The following is a 13,109-nucleotide window of genomic DNA, read 5'->3' on the forward strand; positions in this document are numbered from 1 at the left end:
CTCGGGACTTGTAGTACAATGCCTGCAGGAGTAAATCTCCTTTGTGATTCGAGGCGCCTTCTCCGCGCTCCGGGCGCGTCCTCGCTAGACTTTCGCGCGGACAGGCTAGTGTCCCGCGAGGAGAGTCCTGGCTGTGCGCGCGTGCGTAGCCTCCAAGGGGCCGGCCGGCGCCTCCCGCGGGGCGGGGCCTTCGGTTCCGCGTCGACACCGCCTTCCTGCCCCGCCCCTCACCGTAACCGGCCCGCCCCTCCTTCCTGGAGCCGCAGCTGAAGCGGCGGCGGCGGCGGCGGCAGAGGCGGCAGCAGCGGGTCTCGGGGCAGCGAGTGGCCCGCGCGACACGCGCCGGCCTCGACCCTATGCTTTGATTCGCGTGGCGCCGGCGCCTCCTGCCCCGCCGGCGGGGCCCGGGCTTCCTGCCGCGAAATGTTCTCCCGAAGGAGCCACGGGGATGTGAAGAAGTCCACCCAGAAGGTGCTGGACCCGAAGAAGGACGTGCTGACCCGCCTGAAGCACCTGCGGGCGCTGCTGGGTGAGGCGCGCGCCAGGCGCGGGGTTCGGGGCGCTGGGTTAGGGGCACCTGCCAGGAGGGCGCCCGTCTGTGCGGGGGTCGGTGGCTGGGAGGCTGGGGAGGGGGATGGGTGGGCGTCCGACCCTCTTCCCTCGGTCTCGGTTTGGACCCGGGGGGCTTTGTTTCCCGGAAAGCCGCAGCCTGGCCCTCGGGCACTGCTCCTGTTGCCCTTGAGTTAAACTTACCCCAGACTCTCGCTGGGCGCCTGCCCTCCCGGGGAACCTGGAGGCCGGGCACAGAGGTACCTGTCCCCTCTCCTCCCGGCAAGTGCACTGAATCCCAAGTGGTCATCACGCGCACACATTGAACTGTCATCTCCCCCTTTCATTTTAAAAATTTTATTTTTGAGTCTGAGAGTCTAAGTATACCGAGACCCCAAGTGGACCCAGCACAGACCTGATTGGACTCTTATCTCTGTCATCCCCTTTTAAATTTTATTTTTACTTTTCAGTGTGAGACCCTAAATAGACTGAGATTCCAAGTGGTCCCAGCACAGATTTGTCATCTGTCTTCCCATGCTGCTTTTGAAATTTAATTTTTATTTTGGGTCTGGCTGCTTCAGTTTCTTTGTGTCCTTGGTGTGAAGGGGCCTCCTCTTCCTGCTTGGAGAGAGGGGTAGTTTTCTTGGGTTCAGGGAGGCAGCTTCTCCTTTATTACTAGCATAACAGTGATGGTGTCTGCCACCTTCTGGTTTATGGCCTGCTGGATGGCGATTCTGAGGAGCTCAGGTGGGCTTGGAGTTGACCTGTGATGGCACTCACCCCTGTGGGTGTGAGGTGTCCACAAGGCTTCCTGTCACCTGCTGCATGTGATCTGTAGCTGGTTTGCCTAGGCTGTGTTTTGTTTTCTGTATGTTTTACCTCCTAAATCTTAACTTATGTTTAGGATTAAAGCACTCTTGCTGTCTACAGACAAACTTGCCTGTGTATTTGGTGGCGAAGAAAAGAACACAAAAGTCATCTCGTGCTAATGTGTCTGTCACTTGAAAAAATATGGCATAAAATGATTACCATGTGAGGATTTTAAATAAAGCTCTTGTTCATGAGATTAGAAGTTGCTAATTATTTCTATTTATATTCTACCTCTGAGGGGGAAAAGAACCCAAGCCAAGCCAAACCACACCTGATTTTGCCAAGTGAAGTTGTTCACAATCTCACATTCCTGACTTGTTCAGTTTGAAATGAAATGTAAATTAGTTACTGTGACAGGGACTGGTTTTCAAGACTTTTGAGAGTCAAGTGTGGTGTTCTTGGTAAACTGAATTTTCTTCTACTTCCTGTAGTAAAGTACCATGCACGCACAGGTTGCACAACACACAGGTTGCATTGTGTGGAGTTCCTGCTAGTGACTGATTAATACTTACTGCAGGGACATTTTTGATACAGGAGAGTTGAGCTGTGTTTTAAAGCATTTGCTATTGTTAGACTTTTTCTGTGCTTTAGCATTTAAACTTTTGTTTGTTGAAGTCTGCAAGATTAAGTTGGCTACATTTTATAAAAGGAGAATCAAGTAAACCCAGAACAGGTTATTTCTTAGCCTACAGTACAGTACATTGTTCCCATTCTGAGAAAGTTGATTCTTTTCAAGTTTGTATAATTGTAGTTTCACTCTAAGGTGTAGGTCTTATTTTAGGGAACTTTCTTTTACAATTTCACTGAACTCATCATGACCTCATTTTTGTAACATGGAGAGATTCTTTGATATTTCCTTAGGTGTATGTTTCTTGTTGATATACTTATTTATGGAGTGGCCCAGTTTGCTTTGTTTATTACTGTGATCTTTGCAGCCACTAGATTTTTGTAAAAATGTGTCTGAGGAGTTCTAGTCATAATATTTAATGTAAACTTTCACTTACTACTGTGATTTAAAGACTTAAAAGTATAGAACATTAATGCACTAGTTCCTACCGAATCACATATCCCATTTGGTTACTACTCAAAAAAAAACTCTACTTAGAAAACAAAGGCCTTTTGAACTGAAAGATAGGAATGAAGCCAAGATCAAGGAAAGTATTTGAAGGAAATGAATAGTAATTACTATTGTATTTTTATGTGTGTATTTATGTAACACTTTTGCTTTTTATATATTTTATCTTCAAGTAGTAATAAAGATTTTTTTAAAGTATACGAAGATTATGCTACTGACTTGGATATTTGCAGTCTGTCCTGGCCACCTGCAGCTGCATGACTTGTGCTAGTTACATAGCCTGTCTTTGAACTTTAGTTTCTTTGCTCTGTAAATGGGCATGGTAATATCTGCCTTTTAAAGGATTATTGTGAGTGTGATGTATAAATGACTTCAGCTTGAAGTGGGCCTTTAACAGTTCAGTAATTGGATAGGATAAGTATTTTGAAAGGTAATTTTTCTCTTTTCTTTTTCTTTCTATCTTTTTTTCTTTTTTTTTATAATAGTGATGGATGTGTTCTCTTTTCCTAAAAAGTGGTCTGTATTTAAAACGATTGGCTGAGAAATGCATAATTAGCTGTGGAAGTAGACTATTTCTTAATGTCATGGTAATAACTCTAATTTGGACGTCAATACTTTGGCCTGGCTATATATTTAGACTGGTCTGATAGGATTAACTTTTTACAGAGGGGTAAACTGAGGCACAGCCATGTAGCAAACGATTTACTTCTGTTACGTTAGAGGCAAAACAAAGAGCTGTTAAGTTCTGTGACTTCCAGTTCTCCCTACACTGTTGCCAAAACAAAAACTAAAAAACCCTGTGTATTACCAGATTGCTCCAGCAAATATTCCATGTCTTTTTTTTGTTTTTTGAAAGGGTCTTGCTCTGTTGTCCAGGCTGGAGTGCAGGTAGCTTGATCTTGGCTTGCTGCAGCCTCCACCTCCTTGGCTCAAGTAATCCTTCCGCCTTAGCCCCCAGAGTAGCTGGGACTACAGGCATGCACCACAACACTAGGCTAATTTTTTTTTTTTTTGAGATGGAGTCTCATTCTGTCACTCTGGCTGGAGTGCAGTGTGCGATCTTGGCTTACTGCAACCTCTGCCTCCTAGGTGCAAGCAATTCTCATGCCTCAGCCTCCTGAGCAGCTGCGATTACAGGTGTGTACACCATGCCTGGCTAATTTTTGTACTTTTAGTAGAGATAGGGTTTCACCGTGTTGGCCAGGCTGGTCTTGAACTCCTGGCTTCAGGTGATCTGCCCACCTTGGCTTCCCAGAATGCTGGAATTACAGGTGTGAGCCACCATGCCCAGCCAGATTTTTGTATATTTTGTAGAGATGGGGTTTTGCCATGTTGCCGAGGCTGTTCTTGAACCCACAGACTCAGGTGGTCCTCCCACTTCAGCCTCCCAAAGCCTCATGCTGGGCTTACAGCATGAGCCACCATGCCTGGCCAGATTCTGTGTCTAATTAAAAGTTGAGTGCTTACTGTGAGTCCCAAATTAGGATATAGAAATGGCATGGATATAGTGAGGAAGATATAAAATAATAGTAAATGTATATTGTGTTATATAATTAGATGGTCAGGTATATAGTAGACTCCATTATAGGATTCCAAAGAACAAAAGAGATCATTAGGAATGTCACAAAAATAAGGGCATCTTTAAGGAGGTTTGTAGTAGTCTGTTCTCATAGTACTAATAAAGACATGCCCAAGACTGGGTAATTTATAAAAGAAAAAGGTTTAATTGACTCACAGTTCCACATGCCTTGGGAGGGCTCGCAATCATGGCAGAAGGCGAATGAGAAGCAAAGTCATGTCTTACATGGTGGCAGGCAAGAGAGCTTGTGCAGGAGAACTCCCATTTATAAAACTATCAAATCTGGTGAGACTTACTCACTACCTATCATGAGAACAGTATGGGGGAAGCCACCCTCATGATTCAGTTATCTCTACCCAGCCCCGCCCTTGACATATGGGGATTATTACAATTCCAGGTGAGATCTGGCTAGGGACACAGCAAAATCAAATCAAGGTTTTACTTATGCTGGGGTCTAAAGAATGGTTAGATTAGTTCTGTCCAATAGAAATATAATGTGAACCACATGTGCAATTTTAATCTTTTTTAGTGACATGTTAAAAAGTAAAAAGAATCAGGTGAAATTAACTTTAGTAGTGCATTTTATTTAATTCCATGTATCTAATATATATTATATCTGCAGGTAAACAATATAAAATGCTGTCAGCATTTTTTACATCATTTTTTTCATATGAAGTTTTTGAAATTCAGTGTATATTGTATACTTACAGCACATATCCATTCACACTAGCTGTGTTTCAAGCGCTGATTAACTATGTCACTAGTGACTGCACACTGGACAGAGCAAGGTTAGAATGTGGGAAAGTAGAGGAGAAGGGCAGTTCCAACCAAGGGCAGGTGGAAGAACTGGTGGTGGAAGTAACGTGGCAATAATACAGGAGGGTGAGGAAACCAGCCTTTCACTGTGTGCAGTGGGGCAGTAGTGAGGTGTGGTGTTGGGCACTGAGGAGCCTTGCCCAGAGGATGTCCACAGTGTCCTGCATAGGCCAGGGGTAGGGGAGGGTCCTGGGGAAGGAGTGGAACAGCAGCCTGAAAAGCAGAAGCTGAGGCTGGCTGGGGGATCACAAACCAGACTCAGGTCAAATCAAGCGACCTGGGTTTGGACCAGAGGGGAGAAAAGTCTCTCACAAATAATCTGTATACAAACAGAGCAAAACATAACATTGTGGTATAGTTCTTTTTGTGCATCTGTTGCGGTAAGTAGGAACAAATTGACTTACAGTTTTAAATGTTGTCTTTTATCATAGCATTTTTCGTGTTTTGTTCCTCACATTTTTAAGTACAGACATTTGTTGAGACCATGTCCCATAATTTAGCCTACCATTTCCTGGATTGTAAAATTGTGAAATTGTTTTCTTTTCTCTCTTTCTTTCTTTCCTTTTTTTTCTTCCTTCCCTTTTCCTAATAGAAATAATACTGCAGTAAACATCTTGGGAAGCAGCTTTTTCTGTGTTTCCTTAGAATAGATTTTATTGAAGTAAGATTGCTGGGTTTGAACATCTGATGACTTGATTCACACTGCTTTCCTAAGTGTTGCTGTATTGGCCCTATCAGCAGCAAGGATTGAGGCTACCATTTTCACTGTGGTTTGACTAGCAATAAACACCTTTTTATAATTTGATAATTGGTGGTAAGTATTTGGGATAATAGGAGTGTCATGTACAGAGTGAGAACTGTTGGGAAGGGATCCTGGCCTAGGATGGGGAAGACAAGTTTGGTGTTCTACATGCCGAGTTTAAGAAAAGGCAAGATCCAAGTGGCATGTCTGTGGGGCTTGTGGGGCATGGGATCTGGACCTTAATGAAATGATAGAATGCTATCATATGTTTAGTTTTATTGGTTATTATCATCATGACCTCATTGAATCTTTCTGCAACTGTGTCAGAGGAAGTGTTTCTATCCCCAGCTGAGGAAACTGAAGCTCAGTGAGGATAGCTTCTTGTCTACCAGCAAGTGGGAAAGCTGAGACTTATTATTATGAAGGCCATATTATGCTTTTGCTAGTTATCTGATTCAAAAGCAAATCTACATATCGGAAATTATATTTATCCACCAGAATGAGTGATAACCTAGAAACAAAACCCCAGCAGTTTTTGCATGCCTCCCAAAAATGTTGTTGTGTTGTTTGCTTCTCTCTTTCTGGTCCATTTTTCTTCATTCTTCTAAGAAGACTTGGGATTATCAGATTTGATTTGAGCATGGGCAGAAGATAAACAGTCTCCTCCGTGTTTTAGTGTTCATTGCCCTCTCTGTAACCTTGGCAGGCCTAGTAGGTGATAAATATTTGCATGGACATTAATGCCACATGGACATTCTACAACTAGAACAAAGCTGAGAGGTGTAATTTCAGACTCTTCAGGCAGTCTTAGTATGGTCTCTCTGAGTTGACCTACTTTGGTACAAAGTGATTTTGTTGTAATGCTTCCTTTGCTGTTTTTTTCATCAATTACGTTTATAACCTCTGGAATGTAAAAGGAACTTTGGACACATATGTGTAGTGCAAATACACCGTCTCTCCTTGTAAGGCTTGAGGTTGTCTAGACTTCTGATGTGAGAGAAGTGAACATAGCGTAAATGTCTGAGCTCAGATGTTTTGTTGAAGATACTCTGAGAAGGGAGATAATTGGTAGGTCTAGAATATTTTGCTGTAAACTTTTAGAATTTGGATTTTTATTTTGTAAGTACTTTATTTGTGGACAGACATAATACTTTTACCAGGTGTTTAGAGTACTGATCTTTGGTTACCAAACTGAGTATCAAGATAAAACCATAGAGAATTTTTTGTTTAGAAAACAAAAACTTGACTGGGCACGGTCACTCACATCTATAATCCCAGAACTTTTGGAGGCTGAGGCAGGTGAATCACTATGTCAGGAGTTCAAGACCAGCCTGACCAACATGGTGAAACCTTGTCTCTACTAAAAATACAAAAAGCCTGGCGTGATTTTGAGCGCCTGTTATCCCAGCTACTCAGGAGGCCGAGGCAGGAGAATTGCTTGAACTCAGGAGGCAGAGGTTGCAGTGAGCAGAGATAGTGCCACTGCACTCCAACCTGGAGGACAGAGTAAGACTCTATCTCAAAAAAGAAAACAAAAATTTGACTTTCAAAATAGCAAATTGTTTCAATTTGAATTTTAAATTTTTTAAAAGAAGGCAAATAAATTACTGTTCTTTGAAATTAAGAATAACTAATATAATTATTAAACAGCTATCTTGTCCTTGAATTAAAAAAAAAAAAATCAAACTGGATACAGTCATTCATGCCTGTAATCCCAGCACTTTGCAAGAGTTAAGTGGGAGGATCAGCCCAGAAGTTCAGTACCAGCCTGGGCAACATAGTGAGACCCCCTTCTCTACAAAAAAGTGAAGAAATTAGCTGAGTATGATTGCATGTGCCTGTGGTCACAGCTCCTTGGGAGGCTGAGGCTGGAGGATCATTGGGCCCAGGAGGTCAAGGCTACAGTGAACCTTGATCGTGCCAGTGCACTCCAGCTTAGGTGACAGAGCAAGACCCTGTCTCAACAACAACAAAAATCAAGTCACAAACATTGTTTTAAATAGTGTGTGAGTGCGTATGTGTTTGTGTGCATGTCTGATATAAGTAAGTCTGTGTTTCGAGGTTAAAAAGGCACAAGCCCAGGATTTAAGGTTTGGTAGGAGAAAGAGCCATGTAAACAACGAAATTTACCACAAGGGTTTTGAGTGGCACAGAGGAGTGTGGTGGAACCATAGAGGTGGACACAGGTGCAGAGGAGGAACAGCAGCAAGGCCTCCTGGAGACACCAGCCAGTGCTTCTTTAGGGAGGGTAGGTCTGAGGTAGGTTTTGAATAATGGATAAAGGATTTTACCTGGTGGACAAATTGGGGATGAGGATAGAGAGAGGAGCTTGTGCAAAGGTAATGGTGTGTGGCACCATGGAGTTAAGTGAACAGTGGCTTTTATCCTGTGGTGTAGGTAGATGTTGGGACTCCAGTCAAGAGTTTTAAGCAGAAGAGGAGCCAAATCCTATCTCTTCCCATGGTGAAGTATCTGAGAATCCCATTCTCCTCTGAGATTTGAAACATGGATGCTGAGAGAAAGAGAGTTCCCTTCCTTTGTAATTCAAGCCCTGAAGATATAGTCTGGATTGCTGGCATTAATTTTTCCCACCAAGTGGGGAGAATGTGCCTTAAATTGAATCCCATACTCAGAGGGAATAATGACAGCAGAGAGGTGGAGGGTGAGAGGAAGCCCATGAGTCCTGGTGTGAGCCAAGGAGTTTGGCCATGTCTTTGCCAGCTCCATCCTGAGCGGCCCAATTGCAGGAACTGGTAACATGTTAATTAGTTTGAGTCATATTTCTGGGTCTTGCAGCTGGAAGAGCACCTAAGATGGAGGTGTTTGTGTGTATGGAGATTTGACTTTTATATATTTTTTTAGAACTGGGGGAATGTGAGTTTATATAGGAGAAGTAGCTAATAAACAGTGAAACTGAAGAAATGCTGGATAGTAATGCAGAACGGTGTGATCTGCAGTGGGAATGAGAGCCTGGGGTGGGAGATCAGGCTTAACAAGACGGACACCTCTTCCTCTAAGGCCACTTGAAGGAAGCAGGAATGGGGTGCTGGATGACAGGGACATGGAGGGAGTTCTCACACCATAGCTTCTGTCCCCTTTGTGAAGGTAAGAGGTGAAGTCATTTGCTGAGCCAGTTTTCTCACTCGTGTGGTGATAGGAACTTGAATGTGTCTTGCTCCCTCTTCTGTGCCACATAATCTCCTAAAAAAGGACATCTGTTATCTGAAAGGCTTTTCTTTTCCTTAGGGAGTGACTCAAAAATGTATTTAACTCTTACGTTAAATACTTAACCAAGAAGGAGGAAAATCTATGTAGAATGAGGACAGTTTAAGTATTACAGATGTTGTGTGCCCTTCCACTCAGTGACCACGTGTTCTAGAGTGGACCTAAGGTGGGACATAGGAACCTGCCATGTCCTCCATAGTCTTCTTTCCTTTATGCCTTTCATTGTGAGAGAATCCCCCTGCTGGGTATGACTCCAGAGTTAAAGGATCCCTTTATTTTTTTCTACTCTTGCCTTTCTTGTGACTTAACCCCATGTAAGATGTAACTCTGTTGGTATCTCATATTGATGTAGCAGTTTGCACTTCTGCAAAATGTCTTCTCATATCCTCATTTAACCAAATTGCTAACTTAAGCAACCAGTTTGTATTAATTATAAAGAGAATTTATTAAATATCTATTTGTAAATGTATTTTAGCTGGTCTCTAATACAGGTTATCTTTACATAGTTCAAGCCTCCTGGATGTGTCAGTACAAATAACATTTTCAGGTGAGAGGATCCAGAATTCACTAGCGAAATCTAGCAATTGAGAATTTGATGAAGTTAAAATAGGAATTTTAGAGAAATTACATCACTTAAAGGATTTACCATATAGATTCTTAGTAGATTTGTTTCTGAGTTCATTTTGAATCCTCAATTCAGGGTTTTAGCCTTAATTTTCAGAAAAGTGATGTTTTATAATCATTTTATATCTTTTGTATTGTTTTATAAACTGAAACCACAGCTATTGTCTCACTTTGTCATGCAGACTGGAGTACAGTGGTGCAATCTCAGTTCATTGCAACCTCTGCCTCCCGGGTTCAAGCAATTCTCATGCCTCAGCCACCTGAGTAGCTGGGATCACAGGTTTGTGCCACCATGCCCAGCTAATTTTTAGTAGAGACAAGGTTTTGCCTTGTTGGCCAGGATGGTCTCAAAATCCTCACCTCCAGTGATTAGTACGCCTTGACTTGCCAAAGTGTTGGGATTATGGGCATGAGGCTCCACGCCTGTCCAAAGTAGTAATCAAATTTTGATATTACAATTATGGTTAGGTTTAAAAAATCCCTTTTGGTAAAGTTCAGGAGCCTGTGGATATTGTGTTTGATTTCAAGTGATGACACATATTCATTGACCCTCAACCATGCCAGAAAGTACAAGCATGGTTCTAGTGACATGGCTTATATCTGACTATGAGCCATAAGAATGTGCTGCTTCTCCTGCTATGGGGAGCATGATTGATTGATGGCTCCAGCTACTGCTCCCTGGATCTACCAATTTTGAGCCAAAGCTGAGCTTCCCTTGGGAAGCTCTTAGCCCATTACTAAGCACTGCAGGAGCATTAATGCTGCCTGTTCCTGGACACTTCAGATGCCTCTGAAGGGCCACTTTGGCTTGAGGACTTCCTGTTGGCCTAAGATCTTCTCAGAACTGTCAAAATCTGACACTCTTCCTACTCAGCCTTCCTTCATACCTCTTCTCCTTCTCAGGGGGTCAGACCTGCATTGTGGTTTGAATCCTCTCCCTGTCTTCACCAACTCCTTCTCATTTATCCTTTATGGGCATTTCCCCAATAAATCTCTTGCATGTCTAATCCTGTCTTGGCCTCTACTTCTCAGAGAACCTAATCTACCAAACCTTTCCCTGGAAGGTGTTGTCCATCCTGCCATCTACAGCTTTTCCAGGAGATAGCGCCAACACTTTATATCTTCCATGTGGGCTTTCTGCATCCTTTTGCCCTGAACATATCTCTTCTCAGAATTCCCACAGCACTTTGTACCTTTTGTTTTGCATTAATGGCCTTTGGCTTTGCACCATGCTTATATATTTATTTATTTATTTAGAGACAGAGTCTTGCTCTGTCACCCCGGCTGGAGTGCAGTGGTGCGATCTCCACTCACTGCAACCTCCACCTCCCATGTTCAAGCAATTCTTCTGCCTCAGCTTTCCCAGTAGCTGGGATTACAGGCACGCATCACCCCGCCCGGCTAATTTTTTTTGTATTTGTAGTAGAACAGGGTTTCACCCTGTTGGCTAGGCTGTTCTCGAACTCCTGACCTCATGATCCGCCTGCTTTGGCCTCCCAAAGTGCTCAGATTACAGGCATGAGCCACTGCGCCCGGCCAACACTATGCTTATTGTGTTCATGCCTTATTTATGTTCTTTCCCACTAAATGGTAAGTACATAGGGAACCTGAGCAGCTTCTTTTTCATCTTGATTTCTCTTGTTAACATACTCCCTTACTAGGAATAATAGTAATTAACATTTGTTTAGTACTTTTTATGTACTGAACAGTGCCATAAATATTTCTACATTTGTTAACACATTTAATCTTCCCAAATGAGTTAGAGGATATAATTATCCCTGTTTTACAGATGAGATACAGACAGGTTAAGAACCTTATTCAAGGTTACACATCCAGTGAGTGGAAGAGTCAGGATTTGAACCAGGGACCTGGCTCGAGTTCCTTTATTCATTTAGCAGTTATATGTCCAACACCAACTATGTGCCAGACTTTGTGCACAGCACTAGGCATACCACAGCTTGCAATCTTAGTTTAGAATAAGTAACTTAAAAAAAAAACCCACAGCAACCAAAAATGTGATTTCTTAATAGTTAGATCTATGTTTACTGGAGAGTAGAGCTGGCCCACCATGGCTTAAACAATTCGTGAAAGCCTTCCTGCCCCAAAGATTGTTTTCATCAGTCAGAAGTTCCCAACATTAATGATTCAAGATCATGAATTAGGAGTGGCGGTTTCTCCCAAATGAATTCTCTAACCTCCTTTGTGTATACACATTCATTATCAGACTAATTCCTTGGGTTCCAAGGGGAATAGGTGTAAGAAAGGACATTTCTGTGGACCAAAGGGAGAAGAGGTTGGTGTTCATAAACCTTGATGGAGGTTGGGGGAAAGAGGGGCAGCAATGCTGGAGGGCTGTTGGCAAGGGCAGGCTTAGGCAAATTCCCCAGATGTTCTTTCATGGCAACAAAATTGGAGAGACATTATTATAAAGTTTTAAATTTATAAAAACCAAGACTAAGTAACATTCCCCACCCCACCCTGCATCAAAAGACCTGTTAAAGCTAGGGAGGAAATTTTTTTTTTTTTTTTAACATTTCAACTTTTATTTTAGGTATGGGGTTACATATGCAGATTTGTTACGTGGGTATGTTGTGTGATGCTGAGGTTTGGGGTATGGATCTCGTCATCCACATAGTGCACAATAGGTAGTGTTTCAACTCATACCCCACTCCCTCTGTCCCCACTCTAGGTAGTGTACAGTGTCTCTTATTGCCATGTTTATTTCCCCATGTGCTCAGTGTTTAGCTCCCACAAGCGAGAACATGTGGTATTTGGTTTTCACTTCCTGCATTAATTTGCTTAGGTTTATGGCCTCCAGCTGCGTTCATGTTGCTGTGGAAGACATAAAATCTTTTTTATGGCTGTGTAGTATTCCATGGTGTTGTGTAGGTACCACATTTTCTTTATTTAATCCACCACTAATGGGCACTTAGGTTGATTTAATGTTTTTCTATTGCGAATAGCATGGCAATGAACATATGAGTGCATGTATTTTTTTGGGAGAATCATTTATTTTTCTTTTGGGTATATACTTAGTAATGGGATTGCTGGGTCCAATAGTAGCTCTGTTTTAAGTTATTTGAGAAACTCAAAACTGCTTTCCACAGTGGCTGAGCTAATTTACATTCCCATCAACAGTGTAGAAGTGTTCCTTTTTCTCCACAGCCTCTCCAGCATCTGTCATTTTTTTACTTTTCATAAATCACCATTCTGAGCTAGTAGGAGTTGGTATCCCATTGTGGTTTTGATTTGCATTTCTTTGATGATTAGTGATGATGACCATTTTTAAATATGTTTGTTGGGTGTTTGTATGTCTTCTTTTGTGACACATCTCTTCATGTCTTTGCCCATTTTTTAAGTGGGGTTATTTGGAAAAAAATTTTTAGTGAAATCCTTGATAGTATGTTTTTTTTTTTTTTTTTTTTTTATTGTACTTTAGGTTCAGGGGTACATATGCAGATCATGCAGGATTGTTGCATAGGTACACACATGGCAATGTGGTTTGCTGCCTCCATCCCCCCATCACCTACATCTGACATTTCTCCTCATGTTATCCCTCCCCAACCTCCCCACCCCCTGCTGTCCCTCCCTTGGCACCCCCGCAACAGACCCCAGTGTGTGATGCTCCC

At 42.5% G+C, this 13,109-nt stretch overlaps 1 protein-coding gene across 3 annotated transcripts in view; it reads left to right on the forward strand.

Annotated features, from left to right (window-relative positions):
* Positions 1-423: 423 nt before the first annotated feature.
* The window catches only part of RALGAPA2 (Ral GTPase activating protein catalytic subunit alpha 2), a 330,878-nt gene continuing 318,192 nt past the window's right edge, over positions 424-13,109 (forward strand). For all 3 annotated transcript variants that reach the window (XM_064375258.1, XM_064375283.1, XM_064375285.1), the window contains exon 1: positions 424-529. In XM_064375258.1, coding sequence (XP_064231328.1) covers positions 424-529 — 106 coding nt within the window. The remainder of the gene's footprint in view (positions 530-13,109) is intronic.

Source organism: Aotus nancymaae, unplaced genomic scaffold, assembly GCF_030222135.1.
Source record: "Aotus nancymaae isolate 86718 unplaced genomic scaffold, 86718_ANA_hifiasm-v0.15.2.pri h1tg000001l, whole genome shotgun sequence".
Lineage (NCBI taxonomy): Eukaryota > Metazoa > Chordata > Mammalia > Primates > Aotidae > Aotus > Aotus nancymaae.